The following is a 14,700-nucleotide window of genomic DNA, read 5'->3' on the forward strand; positions in this document are numbered from 1 at the left end:
GGAGCAGCATGGGCTCTAGGTGTGGGGGCTTCAGTAGTTGCAGCACCCAGGCTCAGCTGCCTTGAGGCATGTGGAATCTTCCCAGACCAGGAGTCAAACTGTGTCCCCTGCATTGGCAGGTGGGTTCTTAACTACTGGACCACCAGGGAAGTCTGAATTAGAATTTTTTAAAGCCCATATGGACTAAACAAAATACATCTATAGCTTACTCTGGGCACATCGTCTGCCACCTTGAAGAATAGACATAGGACTGCAACTGAGGGGGAGACAAGTGGGGCACATGGACTGGTGGAGTTGGATAAAGACAAAGCATCTAGCAAGAGTGGGTGGGCTGAGATCAGAATGTGGAGATCTCCCGATGATCGGTCATCTCAAACACCAGAGTGTTCACGTTTCACCCAAAATGCTGCTAAGAAGTTTGAGGTTTTTCTGGACACTCCCAGAGCACAGAGCACTTTGGAGCAGGGTAGGATTCACTGGAAACGATAGCTCAGGAAGATCTGTCAACAGGGTGTTAACCAGAGACCAGAAGATAAGTTAGGGGTCACAGGGATCCAGCAGAGGGTAGGAGCCTTGGAGGCTCCCCAGACGCAGTGACCGCGGTCTTTCTGAAAAGAAGCTGGCCTTCAGCCGCCCATACCATCTCTCTCCTAGTTATGTTGTTAGAAGGGTTCATTCCCCGCGGGTACTTTAGGGACCCTGTTCCAGCCAGCGAAATGGGGAGGGGGGTGTTGTTTGTTCAAGGACCTGTAGGCGGAGCAATGGCTAGAACCCTTAAAGATCCGAGGGCTACGGTTTCGCTCCGAAGGCTCCGTGCATGTGCGCACCCTGGGACGCAGAGCCAGGCGCATCCTTCTGACACTGCGACTGCCTCCATAGAGACCGAGAGCAGAGGCTGTGGTCCCCGGAGGCGCCTGAAGAGGTTCTCCCAAACCCCACCCCGCGGGGCCTTCTTTGTTCTGGTGCATTTCAGGGCCAGCCGGACGCCAAGGATGTGTCTCAGATCCTCAAGGCAGGGAGATTTCCTCCGAGGCAGGGAGATGAGACGGAAGAGGAAGATGCAGAAACCAGAGATCGCAGAGCGAGAATGAGGGTTCTTCCCCTCCAGGACAGGACCTAGCGATACCCCTATCAACTGCCAGGCGGGCTTGGAAGCCTAGGGGAAAAGGCAACCTTCAGGTGCCCCACCTAGCTCTGAGCCCCACCTTACGGCCGCTGCAGGGGGCGGAACACGAGGGACGCCCCTTCCAAGTTGGGCGGAGACGGAAAGTGCAAACCCCAACGCTGAGAGTGGACGCGCGTTGAGTCCATTCAAAGTTGCTTCTTCTTTCTCTGGCTTCTGAGCGATTCCGGTCGTTGGTTATCGCGAACTCGAGGGCTAACTTCATCGCGAGAACTTCTCGGGCCCTGGGGCGTGGGCTCTCACAGCGCAGCCGCAGGGCCTCCTGACGCAGAGACGCATCGCCCGTTGGCGGTTCTCTGGCGCCCGTTTATTGGTCCGAAGCGCCCTCGCCCCACCTCCCCCGTCGACCAATGGGCGGGGGGAGGGGCGTGCCCTTGCGGCGGGCGGCGGCGGCGCGGGGCTCTCTCATGTTCGGTGTTGAGCCCCGGCTGCTGCCGCGGTCTCCAGAGCTGCCGCCTCAGCCACTGCAGCAGCTGCGGTCGTCCCTGACCGTCGCGGCCTCAGGGTGCTTCCCGCACGGTGAGACTGCTCTTCCTTCTGCCACCTCCCAGTTTCATCCCACTCACAGAGATCCCCTCCCAACCGAGCCACCGTTCTAGGTAGTCGGTGCCTGGGACCCCTCCGGCTGGGGCTGGAGCTGGAGGAAGGCTCCGCTGTCGGGGCCGGGCCAGGGAGGGCTCCTTGGCACCCGAGCTGGGGAGGTTTTAGGTCCCAGGGCCGCAGGTGACCGTTAGGTGGTAGAGTTGAAGTGTTTTCCGCGGGGCGCTGTCGAGGGCACGTGTGACACAGTGAGGGTGGGGGCCTATAGGGTCAGCGCCGTCAGCAACTCCCAGCCCCCTCCCCACCTTTGTCATCGCCTCGCTGCTGTCCTTGGACGAGTAGACTCTGAACCTCGCGTGGCTCGGCACCTTCAGGGAGGAGGACAGTGATGTTGGGGAGTATGGGCTCGCGAAACTACTGCGTCAGCAGAGGTGATGGTGGGACAGAGAGGATTATCTCTGAGGGACAGAGCCGCCGCCTCGCAGCCCAGGAGGGATGTGATTGGGGGTGGAGGGTGGGGCAACGTCCAGATGCATTTGTCTCCTTAGAAGATGAGGATAGGATGGGGATGGAGGGTAGAGAGGATACAGATTCATATACCCAGGCCCCTGATGTCTCTGGGAGCTTGGTGATTTACCACCCCGTTGTCACAGAGCAGGAGGCCTTCCTTTAGGTTCTGGACCAGTGTTTCTTTTAGTGAGCAGGGATCCTGGTGGACTGAGAAGGGAGACATTAAGTTGCTTTCCCTCTCGAATCATGGCTTTGGGAAGTGTGGGTAAGGCGTTTCTCTGCCCAGGAAGCTGAAGCAGGTCAGAGGCAGCTGTTGCCCCCTGGACCTGGCCTCCCCTGGGTGGGGCAGTCAGTCTGGAGGCTAGAGGTGTCTAAGCACCCTCAGGCTAGAGGGATTGTGGGGAGGAGATCCTGGGGAGAGGAAGGCAGCATTTCTTGGGGGAGACAAGAGGATGTGAGATGGTGGGGTCCTTTCCTCAGTTCAGCCCTGCTCCACCCATTTTTGAGAGAGAGACCACCCATACTTACCCTTGCAATTTTGGCCTGCTGGAGGAAGGAGGAAATGGAGTCACATCGAGACTGAGTTGCTGTAAAACTGCCACAACCACTCCTGACCTCCAGCCTTGCCTTTCCAGGCCTTGCTCTAGGTATGCAGGCCCTAGTGAGCTGGGGCTGCTCTCTCGTTGCAGAGCACAGGCTCTAGGCACATAGGCTTCAGTAGTTGTAGCACGAAGGCTCAGTAGTTACTGCTTTCGGGCTCTGTAGAGCGTGGGCTCAGTAGTTGTGCCTCACAGTTGTTCCTCAACAAGTGGGATCTTCTCTGACCAGGAATCAAACCTGTGTCTCCTACATGGGCAGGTGGATTCTTTACCTCTGAGCCACCAGGGAAGCCCCATGCTTGAGCTTTGAGGAACAGCTTCTGTGGGACTGAGTGCTTAAGCCAGGACTGAGCCCAGAATTGGGGTGGGGAAGGTAGGAGATTGTACAGTTCCTGGCTCAGAAAATACTTCAACAGGTTGAGAATGGGACTTGAAGAATGAATGAGAAGCAAGGCCCCAAGAAGCATGTCCCTAACCACAAAGCAGAGGACACGCTGGGGCTGGTCCTGTGATGGTTGGGACTTGGGGGCTGCAGAGAGGTGCTGGGAGCATGCAGCTGTGGGGTATAGGGTAAGAGGGTGGCAGGTCCTGGAGCTCTACTTTGCCATGGACAGACTGCCTTTGGCCTACTCTCCAGCCTTGGACGCCAAGTGTGGGACAGTTTGGAGCAGCAGCTAGCACCCTGTGTGCATAGCAGGAATCTAGGGGGCTGAGAACTCTGAGTTTCTGTGTAACTGTCTGTCTGCCCAGCTGCCATTTCCTTGTTTCTATTCCTTATGCCAGAGGCGCCAGTGAGCCTGGCTGAGCTCTACCCTGGGTAGGATAACCTTGAAGCAGCTAGTCTCTCTAAAGCTGAGAGGGACCTGAGCGGGGAGCTCTCTGTTTCCCATAGAGAAGGTTCTGCCAGTTTCCCTGAGAGAGTATCTGAGAGCTGAAGAAGTCCCCCAAGGCCCTTCTTTCAGCTTCCCAACCCTCCCCATCCCATGACTCTCCATGGTATCACCTCTGGCTGGTATCACCTCTGACAGCTCATTTAAAGAGTGGGTGTCTTTTTTTTTTTTTTTGCTGGAATGAGGGCATTTCCCAGGATACATATTCTTCACATTTTCTTTATAAGTCCTTCTGGTTGAGGGAGGTGGACAGTGAGTTCCCAACAGTCTGCTCTCTGGCAATCCCTGGAGAACTTGCTGGCCTGGGAGTCAGGGAAGGGGGAGGCAGGATGATGGAAGGGAGAGGGAGGCCCCTCAACCTTTGAGCTGTTTTCTGAGAAGGCTAGAGTCTCTGGGGCCTGCCCTAAGGGCCATTCCTGACTGCTCAGGATTGGCCTGAAGTGCTTCTTTGATGCTGAAATTACTGTTGCTTCAGAAAGCAGTCCTTTGGGGGATTTGTTCTGCAAAGGTGGGGGCAGAGTGGGGAGTGCTGTCACAGAGCTTCAGGCACCAGCTGCACCAGACCCACTGAGAAAGAGGCCGTTGCTTATTCCTGTGCTGCAGGTGAGGAAACTGAGGCACTGAGGCATGAAGTAACTGCCATGCAGCCTGAATTTAAACCAGGTCTTTGGGGTTCTGGAGCCCATGCTCTTTACCATGGCCCTGCTGCCTCTTGGGGGCTGAGCTGCTTGGGCCACAATCAAGATTTGGCTGGCACAAGAGGAGGCCTGGGGCTTCAAGGGTGCCTGGTGTTTCTCTTTGGACACAGCTGCTGCAGGAAGAGGCCTGATGCCCTCTTCTCCTGATTTAATGAAGAATTGTGTGTGGCACAGGGTCTGGCTCACAGGGGACAGTGACCAATGAGGCTTTCTGCTGGGAAAGGAGCGTTTCCAGCCTTTTTTGGGCCTTCTCGTTCTCTGTTCTCAGTGCCCAAGGGTTACAAGGCAATGCCTGAGTGCTTGCTCTATACTGAGCTCTGCGCAGTGCAAGAGACACAGGTCCTGCCCTCGCTGGTGGTGGCAGTGGGGAGGTAACAGCCAATTGTGGCCAGGCTAGAAGATGCCTTGTGGGAGGCACCACTCTGAGATGGGGGAAAGGGAATGCCTTCCAGCGCAGGGGTTGCTAAGAGAGCAGGGTGGGGAGCTCTTCTTCTGACAGCCTCTGGGCCCTGATGTGCTACGTCTGCCTAAAGGGCCCACTGAGGCCCATTCCTGGGCTCCGTTTAGTTTGGTCCTTCATTCATTTAACGAATATAAAACTAACACAGCTGCTCCCTGCCAGATGCTGGGCTGGGTGCTAGGAACACAGGGTTTGGCAAAAGCACAGTCGCTGCCCTTGCAAGGTGGCAGACAGAGATATTAAACGATCCTAGAAGTGAGAAAGGGAATTCTTTTTGAAGATTTTCAGGCCTATCCTGGAATGGGAGGGGGTGGGAATGGGTTGTGCTGCCATGAAAAGGGTCCCGAGACTGAGATGTGGATGGGAGAACAGAATTGTTCCAGGCAGATGGCTTGGGTGAAGGCAGGCAGGCAGGCAACAGGCAGTGGACAGGGGAGGAAGACAGGTACAGGACCGTGCATATAAAAGCCCCAGGAGCCTTTGCTCACCAGCCTCTGTTTCATCCAGGCTTCCCAGGAAGTGTCCTGGGAAGGATTGCCATTTCCTACTCCAGGGGATCTTCCCAACCCAGGAATCGAACCCACATTTCCTGAGTCTCCTGCATTGGCAGGTGGATTCTTTACTACTGCACCACCTGAGAAGCCACAAAATTATGATTGTTGTTGTGTAGTCACTGAGTCGTGTCCGACTCTTTTATGACTCCATGGACTGTAGCCCACCAGTTCCTCTGTCCATGAGATTTCCCAGGCAGGAATACTTAAGGGAGTTGCCATTTCCTTCTCCAGAGGATCTTCCTGATCCAGAGATTGAATCTCCACATCTCCCGTGTCTCCTGCATTGCAGGTGGATTCTCTACCGCCGAGCCACCTGGGAAGCCTGGGAAATGGGGTATCTTGTCATTTTTTCCCCTGGCTGTAGAGATGTGGCTGGAACAGCCTCCGCGCAAGGTAGGGGGAAGGCCTGGTCCCCTTGCTCTTGGCTTGTGTTTCACAGGCTCTGAGTCCACAGCTTCGGGGGTGGCTGGAGTGGGTAGGTAGGGCAGGCCACTCTCCAAGGGCCAGACTTTCTGGAGACAGCCTTAGGGGCTGCCCTTCTGGGACTGGCCGAGTGCGGGCCTGCGGCTATTTCTGCATTCCTGAGGCTCTAGGTTTGCCCTTCTCTGTACCTCCTGAGGCTTCCAATGGGGGTGCTTCTCATACCCAAGCTGTTAGCCCTGCCTTTGAGGTGGGGCTTGGGCCTGGGTGGGCTTTTGCATTGGGAAATGGGGAGGGAGGTCAGGCCTGCTCCCAGGGTAGCTCAGCACCCGAGAGGCCTTGAGGTCATGCCCTCCACAGGCCCAGCCCCAACTCTTTGAGGCCACTCCATGGTTTTTCTTCATTCCCTGGACCAGCAGAGGTCATTCAACATCACTCATCTCTAGTGTATGTCTCTGACAAATAAGGATACGTGCATGCATGCGTGCTCAGTCAGTTGTGTCCAACTCTGCAACCCTCTGGACTGTAGTCTGCCAGGCTCCTCTGTCCATGGGATTCTCCAGGCAAGAATACTGGAGTGGGTTGCCATTTCCTCCAGGGGAAATAAGGACATACTTCTCTACATGATCTAATTCCATTATCTCACCTAGCTGATCAACTCTTATTTCTTAATGTCATCTAAGATCCAGTCCTGTTTATTAACATTTTCCACTTATCTCCCAAATTCTTTTTTAGGTAGTTAGAAATCCCCCTCTACATATATTTTTCTTTTTGAAACTGACATGGTGGGAAAAACCAGGTCAGTTGTCCCATAGAGTATCCTGCCTTCTTAGTCTCTTTGTGTATTAATTTAGCACAGCAGTTGGCAAACTTTTACTGTGAAGGGCGAGATAGTAAATATTTTAGACTTTGCAGGCTATGTGGCCTCTGTGGCAACTACTAAGAGTAGTTTTAATGTGTGTGCTCAGTCATGTCCGACTCTTTGCAACCCTGTGGACTGTAGCCTGTCAGACTCCTCTGTCCATGGAGTTTTTTCCCAAGTAAAAATACTGGAGTCAGTTGCCATTTTCTCCTCCAGGAGATCTTCGTGAACCAGGGATTGCTTTAGTGCAAAAGCAATTTTAGGTGGCAGTCCAGTGGTTAGGACTTTCACTGCTAGGCTTTAATCCCTGGGTCAGGGAATTAAGATCCTGCAAGCCGTGAGGGCACAGCAAAACAAAGAAACAAATAAAAGCAATTGTAGACAACATGTAAACAAATGAGTACTTGGTTGTGTGCCAGTAAAACTTTACAAAAAAAACAGGAAACAGTGGCAGCCTGACAGGCTGTAGTTGGCCCATCTCCTATCTAAAGCAACTTCCCTCTTTTATTAAAATTAGGTCACTTGTCTTGCAGAATATCTGGCCTTCTGGGTTTGTCTCCTTGCTTTCTTGTGGAGTCATTTAATTGGTTCTGCTTGCAGGTTAGACATTTGGGGCAGAAGTGCCCCGTCAGCGGTGCTGTGACTTGGTGCTGCTTCACATCAGTAGGCACACTTGTGCCCGGTGTCCCATTCTGAGTGAGAGGAGGCTGACTAGTGCAAGACTGGCTGATGTCACTTTGCTCCATGGCAAACTTGTTCCCTTTAACCTGAGGTCATCTGTCAGTGGTACTTGTGCATCTGTGAGCATCCACGCCTTCCTGGTTTAGCATCCACTGATTAGTGTTGCTTCCAACATTTGTTTTTGGGGGGGGGGGGGTTTGCAGAATTATTTAGCATTCAGTCATTCCTTTGTTAAGAAAAAGCTATCCTTTAACCACCAGGGCAATTTGGCTTCAAGAAAGACCAAGAGACAGACTGAATTAATTCTCTTTAAGATTGCCAGTTTTCAGAGCAGAGAGTTAGGGTGTTGGTATTGTCGGTAGTGACAAATGAGGGTTTGGATTTGTTTTGCTTTCTTCTTTTTTTCATAATCACTGTGAATGCTCTGATTTTATATAGTTCCATCTGTTAACATCAATTGCATAATATTCTCTTTGATGGTGAGATGGTCCCAGCCCAGTGTTTCAGAGCTGTGCTGCTTACACAGGCTTCCTGGGGGTACCTCCCACTGTCTCTGCCCTGAGGCTGCCCTTGGGGAGCTGAACTGGAAGGCCTGCCAATCAAGGCAGAGTCTGAACTGTGAGTTCTGATGGGTGGCAACCCTATCATAGGTGCCTGTTCTGTATATGGCCCTGTTTGAGCACCAGGAGGAAAAGCTCTAAGAACATGTCTTACTCTATAGGCCCCCGTATTTCACCCCCTCGAAGCATACTGTTAATTCTGACCTGGATTGACTTGTGCAGCGAGAATACTGTGACCTCTGGATGTATGATGGTACAACCTGTGTGTCTGGGCTGGGCCAACTCCTGGATCACCAGCACCGGAACTGGCCCCTGGAAAGTGCCAGTGAAGTCCCCTTCTTTTGCTGGCCGCCTCTTCCCACCAGCCTCAGGTCTGCTGGGCACTAGAGTTCTGGGCTGGTGCTTTGACACCCAGAAACTGCAGCTCAGTACATGCTGGCCAGGCTGTGGGTCAGTAGTGTGTCAGGCAACGGTGAGGGCTCTTGGCAAATGTGGAGTGGGTGGAGGAGTAGGGGGCAAAAGCCCCCTCTGCTTAGGGGGTGCAGGTGCCACTTGGGCTACTGAGAGCCACAGGGGTTTGGGTCCTTCCTGAAGGGAAATCTCTGCTCTCCCGCCAGCCACAGGCCCATCAGTGGCCCTGACCCTTGCCCTCCTCTCCGCACCCCCCACTCATCAGGCTCCTGCTGGTGTCCCTGGAACATGGGAGGCTGCTGAGCGTGACCGGTGGTGTCCGGCAGGAGCTGAGTGTCTCACCCTGTGGCAGGGAGGGCGTCCATGGCTGCAGCCAACAAGGGTGAGTGCCTGCCTGGTCTGCTGGGGTTTGTAGAGTCTTCTAGTGCACCCTGGTGGAAAGGGGTATTGTTGCATGTGGGGTCTGCGTTGGCTGTGTGTGTGTGTGTGTGTGTGTGTGTGTGTGTGTGTCTGTCTGTCTGTCTGTCTGTCTGTCTGTCTGTCTGAATGTGAGGTATGAATTATATTACATCAGTAATTACACCAGTGTTTGTGCTGGGGACGCCCAAGCCCTAGCAGGGAACCTTGGTGTGCTGACCTGTGGAGGTGTGTGCCCTCATGGCCCCATGTTCCAGCCTCCCCGTTCCACTGTGGAGGTTGGGAGCACAAGGGGCTTGGTGTGAGCACTGAGGCTCTGAAGTGGGTAGGGCTACAGCAGGTTGTGGAGAGGAATTTGGGTTTCATTCAGAGTCCAGAAGCACTCATAGAAGGTTTTAGGTGAGGTAGGATATGAGGGTTAAATCTGAGAGACTCAGCAGGGAAACATGGAAATGCCAGGTTGACCCCTTGGGCCTCCATTGAGTCTTCATTGTGTGCAAAAACCCAGGCAAGGACTGGCCCAGGCCCCCACCAAGCTCCTAATAATCTGCCTGCCTTAATTCCCTGACTGCCTGGCCTTGGAAAACCTGACCCAGTGAGGGACAGCCGAGGGCCATGTGATGGGTTAAGCGGAGGAAGGAAAGGTGTCTCTGGGAGGGGGCCTGGAGCTCCCCTGGGTGGTTCTTACCTGCCAATAATCAGTAGTGAGGTTTAGAGGACGCTGCAGCCCCTTCTATGAGGGCTGAGTGTGGTTTTTGACCCTCTGTTTCTCCCACCCCCAGCCAGGTCCCATGGAGCCCAAGCCCCTTCCTGTCTCTGCCCTTCTCCCTCTCAAGGGGGTCAGCAGGAGGGACAAGCAGACCTAGAAGAGAAGGCCTGAGAGATGGGGAGCTTGGAAACGTGAAGGAGAGCACAGGGCAGGGTATCCTGAGCACCGGGGCTGAGTCCCGCACTGCCTGGGGTTTGGTCAGAGTCAGGACTCTCTTCCCTGTCAGCCCCATTCCCTCTAAGTGAAGAGTCATATTAGCTAATCCCTAAATCCCCCCATACCTTCTCTCAGGGTGTGCATTTTCTATGGGAGGACTAAGCAGGCAGGGGCAGATGGGAGTCTCAAACCTTATGATCTCCATTGTCCAGTAGGATATGGCCTAGCTCAGCAGTGGATGCTGACTGATATGAAGGGGCAGTCACGGGGCAGGGCAGCGACGCGGTGGAGTAGTTTCCTGGGGCTCAAGAAGGCAACAGCCCCTGGAGCCCACTCCCACTTTTTGTAGGCAACAAGTCCAGAGTCCGGAGTATCCGCTTCGCAACAAGCCATGATGCAGAAAGCTCCCAGAGTCATGTCCACTTTGATGAGAAGCTGCATGACTCTGTGGTCATGGTCACCCAGGAGAGCGACAGCAGCTTTCTGGTCAAGGTATGTGCATACCTCTCCCCCTTATAATCATCAGCCATATTCCCTCTACCTTCTCCCTGGCCCTGCCCAGATTCCTGGGCCTGTTCCATTTCCTCTAAGCTGGCTTCATCTTTGTCCTTCCCTGGGCCTTGGTTTCCCCATCTGTAAAATCGAAAGTGTGAGACTGTGACGAGATGAGTGCACTTAGGATGTTACTTGAATGGGAGTGGTGCTGCTGTTACCATCAGCATCTCCCCAGCCATTGCAATTGGAAGGCAGGTGTCCAAGCTTTGGTGTCACAGGCCTGGGTTCAGTTCTGGGCCTCCTATTTTGGCTCTGTGACCTTGGGCAGGTCAGCTCGGTTTTCCTTCTCTGAAGTAGAGACAATTGACACCCCAAAGAGCTGGAAATGGAAGGGTGTATGTATGTGAGGCTAATTATATTGATAACACGGTATGACTTTATTTACTCTGCTTTGCCAAACTTCTGGCTGATTTAAGCTCTTTGTGGTAGTATTTATCACCCCCATGATTTTCCCTTCTCCCTCTCTTCTAGTGTCCATACCTCCTACACCCTTGGCTCCTCCAACTGCTGGGACACTGTTAGATCCCACATCCATTTGGGAGGGGCAGGAGGAATTCTTTGGAGGGGATGGATTGGAGGGAAACAGGGAGTGAGGCCTTAAGGTTGGACAGTACACCAGGGCTCCTGTGTTGAGCCGTGGAAGGCATGGAGGTGAGCATGGTGGTTGGCATCTGATCTATTGAGACCACCCTGAGGAGGGGCCCAGAGTCATAGCCATTTCTGCCCAAGTCTAAAACCCTTGCTCTTTCTCCAAGAGCTGATAGTTTCCCCAAGGGAGCAAACAGAATGAACCCAAACTTTCAAAAATAGCTCCCTGCTTCCCATTGCAAAATCTATTCATGTCCATGGTAGAGAAAATTTGGAAGATAGAGAAAACTATAAAGAAATTTAAAAGTATCTACAATGATACTATCCAGAAATAACTATGGTTAATATTTTGATGTGTGTTATTCCAGTTTCCTTTCTAGCTTTCTTTCCAAAAATGAAAAGCTGGTATACTAGTGTACATACTGTTTTTTGCTTGCTTCTGTTGTGATCCATCTTCTGTTTGTTTCAGTAAATAATTTTCCATGAGATTTTACAACTGCCTGATATTCCACTATATCTGTCATCATTGATTTAGCTGGTTCCCTGTCCCTGGTGTTACAGTTGTTTCTATTTTGCACTGTTATAAATAGGGCAGTGATGGTTTTGTTTTGTTTTTTTACATCTGAGTATTTCCCCAGGGAAATACTGCAAGTGGTGCAGCTGGATCACAGGGTCACCATTGGCAGGTACAGCCAGAAAGCCCTCTTGAGAGGTGTGCCCTCTTTTAGCAGAGTGTGGGAGCCATAGGGACTGAGCTTTATCCTGCAGTGACATCATACTGATCCTATTGAAAGGCTAAATGCTCCCCCAAAGGACAGGGCCATCTATTTCCTGAAACTGAGCAGGAGAGCGTGTGCCCTGTGAGCTGTGGATAACAGCACACACATTGCCCCTTCTGGACTGGCAGTCCAGTCAGCCTGCCTGCCCGACAGCTACCCTGGCCTGTGACCTGTCACACAACTGAGTTTCTGAGGATGGCAAAGCTGTGTGTATGAACAACAGAAATTGCCCAGGCTGTGAATCAGGGCTGTTAGACACAGTGAGCCTTTGAATGGGCAGGCATCCATGTTCATGTGCCAGCAGGGCAGGCTGGATTCCAGGTTCCATGACTGGTGCCAGCCTTGTGGGCCAGCTCTGGGCTGACAAAGCTCATCTAGTGTCTGTTTTTATGATTCTGACCCACCCTCCATCTTGTGCTATCTATGTTGGCTGGTGGCCCCACCGTGAGTGACTAGAGGACCAGTGTCCCTGGGCACATGCTGATAGTGGTGGGGGCAAGTGGATAGCCTGTCGTGGGGTTTTGAGCCTTCCCTGTGGCCAGTGGCTGGTGCCTTGCTGTGTGGCAGGAGTAGCCAAGAGGTCCAGGGAGGACTATAGCTTGACCACGCTGTGGCCTTCAGCCAGTCATTTCCTGGCTTCTATTTTATCATCTACAAAATGGGCCACCAAGGAACTTCAGGGCCCATGAGACAGATATGGGCCAAGTGATGGGGTGGGGTCCTTGGAGAAAGGGCCTGGAGCTGCCAGGCCACGGGTGTGGACCAGCTAGAATGATGGAGGGAGTCAGAATCCCCTGGGATTGTCAAGGAAGCAAGTGGAGGGCCCACAGGACCATCAGTGGTGCACCCTGGTGGACCCAGGGGGAGACTGAGAGTGAAGGCGCCTCCGTCCCCTGCCCCGCCCTGCTGCAGGTTGGATTCCTGAAGATCCTGCACAGGTATGAGATCACCTTCACCCTACCCCCAGTGCACAGGCTGAGCAAGGACGTCCGAGACGCACCTGTCCCCAGCCTGCACCTCAAGCTCCTCAGCGTCATGCCCATCCCAGAAGGTGCGTCCCCTGCTTGGGGTGCTGAAAGCTTGCCCTCCTCCAGCAGAGCCTGGGTGTGAGTAGGAGTGACAGCATGGGTACTTCCTTCCCCCGCATCGAGGGCTGATGAGTAGCTCAGAAACCAGGAGACATGATGCCTCTTTATGGGCCTGCTGTGTGGCAGCTTGGCAGGTTCCATGCCCCAGCCCTCACTCCTGGACAGAAGTCCACGGGCTCACACAATTGACGTGTGTCTGCTCACTGCCTGATGGTTACTTCAGGGGGATGGTGGGAGCTACTGAGGAACTGCTCTGGGCCTTTAGCCCTTCCTTTGCCAGGGGAAACCTACTGGAACCTCAGGAACTTTGGGCAGCTACCTCCCAGCACCCACCAGACCTGAAGCTGCTTTTCCATACCCTGCCACCTTCAGCACCCCTCCTCCCAAAGGCTAGGGAATCAGTTTCCCCATTTACAGAAACCCCAGCTTCAGTTTCATGTCCCCCCTACCTCCACTTCATGACTTTGCCCTTAAGTGGGTTGAGCAAGCCTCCTCAGGTCTTTGCCTCTTGCCACCTGATCTGCTCAATCCCTGCCCTGCTCCTCCCTCTCTCCCCCGTCACCCTCGCTCCCTGCCTGTGTTTTTGGGGAATCCCACCTCTTGCAAGCCTGAGTTTGACTTCTGGCCTACATGTAGAGCTCATTGAAGAATGGCCAAGTTCCAGGGGCCTGTGTACACAGCCCTGGGGGCAGAGGTGGGGGGAGTTTGGGCCATCCTTGCTCCTCTAGAGGTCTTGGTGGTGGGTGGGGACCCATGAGTGCTGGGGGGCAGGAGGCCACAGAGGTGCTGATCGCCCCGGGCAGGTTACAGCGTCAAGTGTGAGTACTCAGCGCACAAGGAGGGCGTCCTCAAGGAGGAGATGCTGCTAGCCTGTGAAGGTGGCACCGATACCTGCGTGCGCGTGATGGTGCAGGCGCGCGTCATGGGTGAGAGCTTGAGCCCGGGTCTGGCTAGAGGAGGGAGGCACCAGCTTGGCCTCAAGGAGTTCCCACCCTCCTTAAGTCTGAAAAAGGGATCCTTGTTTTGGCCCATTCCCAGCCTCCTTGGTGGGTGCCTTTCTCCTCATCCTCTAGCAGAGCTGGGAGGGAAGGTAGAGGAGTCCCCTTGGAGTAGGTGGGGCCAGGGTCCAACCTGGCATACTGACTTGTCACCTGTCTTGCAGACCGACACCACGGCACACCCATGCTGCTAGATGGTGTCAAGTGCGTGGGTGCTGAGCTAGAATACGACTCAGAGCACAGTGACTGGCACGGCTTCGACTGAGGCCCTCGGCCCCACCTGCCTCGGGGCCCCTCAGCCTTAAACCCAACCTCATCTCCCCAAATGCTGCGTGACGGTGTGGCTTCCTCACCCTTCCCCAGGGTGGGTGTGGAGGTGGAGGGTCCAAGGGCCTCTAAGCTAGAGCCTTGCCCACGCCTCTCACCTCATTTGTGCCACCTCCCTGCCTCTCCAACATCTTCTTCTCCTACTTTCTCCTGTGTGCCTCAGCCTCCTGCTGGAAGAAATGGATTGAGCCCCCAAGGAGGCTGTCTGAGGAGGGCCAGGCGAGGGCCTGGGGTGGGTCGTACCCACCCCCACCCTAAGCCATAAGGGCTCTAGTCTGAGCCTAGGAGAGGAGGGAGCTGGCTCTGTGGTAGAGCTGCCCCTATTACTACTGCTGCTGTCTCGCTTTAGCCACCTCTCCTGTCTACTCCCTTTTTTCCACTGCTCTCCATGGTGAGGAGAGAGATGCAGTCCCCAATCCCTACCCCCTAGGTCTGTGTTGTTTTTAAATGACTGGTTGGGATAAAATCCTGAAGAAATAAAACTTCCAGTGGATACCAGAGGCCAGCAGGGTTTTTGTTCTCCAGGGCCCTGAGAATGCCCAGTCCTTGCAGATGGGCCACTTACTCTCTTTGGAAGCAGAGTTTCTTTGTGGTATTATAGCACCTAACCCCAAAAGAGGTATGTGCAGGTGGTGGCATTTTCCGCCTGCCAAGA

General features: G+C 53.8%; 1 protein-coding gene across 3 annotated transcripts; it reads left to right on the forward strand.

The window, feature by feature from the left end:
• The first annotated feature begins 1,534 nt into the window (after window positions 1-1,534).
• C23H20orf27 (chromosome 23 C20orf27 homolog) lies at window positions 1,535-14,545 on the forward strand. 3 transcript variants are annotated; one of them, XM_043883280.1, is made up of 6 exons: window positions 1,535-1,702; window positions 8,575-8,750; window positions 10,060-10,202; window positions 12,545-12,683; window positions 13,524-13,646; window positions 13,883-14,545. In XM_043883280.1, exons 2-6 carry the CDS (start codon window positions 8,732-8,734, stop codon window positions 13,981-13,983), a joined length of 525 nt encoding a protein of 174 aa, XP_043739215.1. In that variant the 5' UTR covers window positions 1,535-1,702; window positions 8,575-8,731; the 3' UTR covers window positions 13,984-14,545. The 3 variants fall into 3 exon arrangements, with proteins under 3 accessions (XP_043739215.1, XP_043739216.1, XP_043739214.1); XM_043883281.1 differs by having other exon boundaries at window positions 8,581-8,750; XM_043883279.1 differs by having other exon boundaries at window positions 8,634-8,750.
• The last annotated feature ends 155 nt before the right edge of the window (window positions 14,546-14,700 follow it).

This window comes from Cervus elaphus, chromosome 23 (genome assembly GCF_910594005.1).
Source record: "Cervus elaphus chromosome 23, mCerEla1.1, whole genome shotgun sequence".
In the NCBI taxonomy this organism is placed as follows: Eukaryota; Metazoa; Chordata; class Mammalia; order Artiodactyla; family Cervidae; genus Cervus; species Cervus elaphus.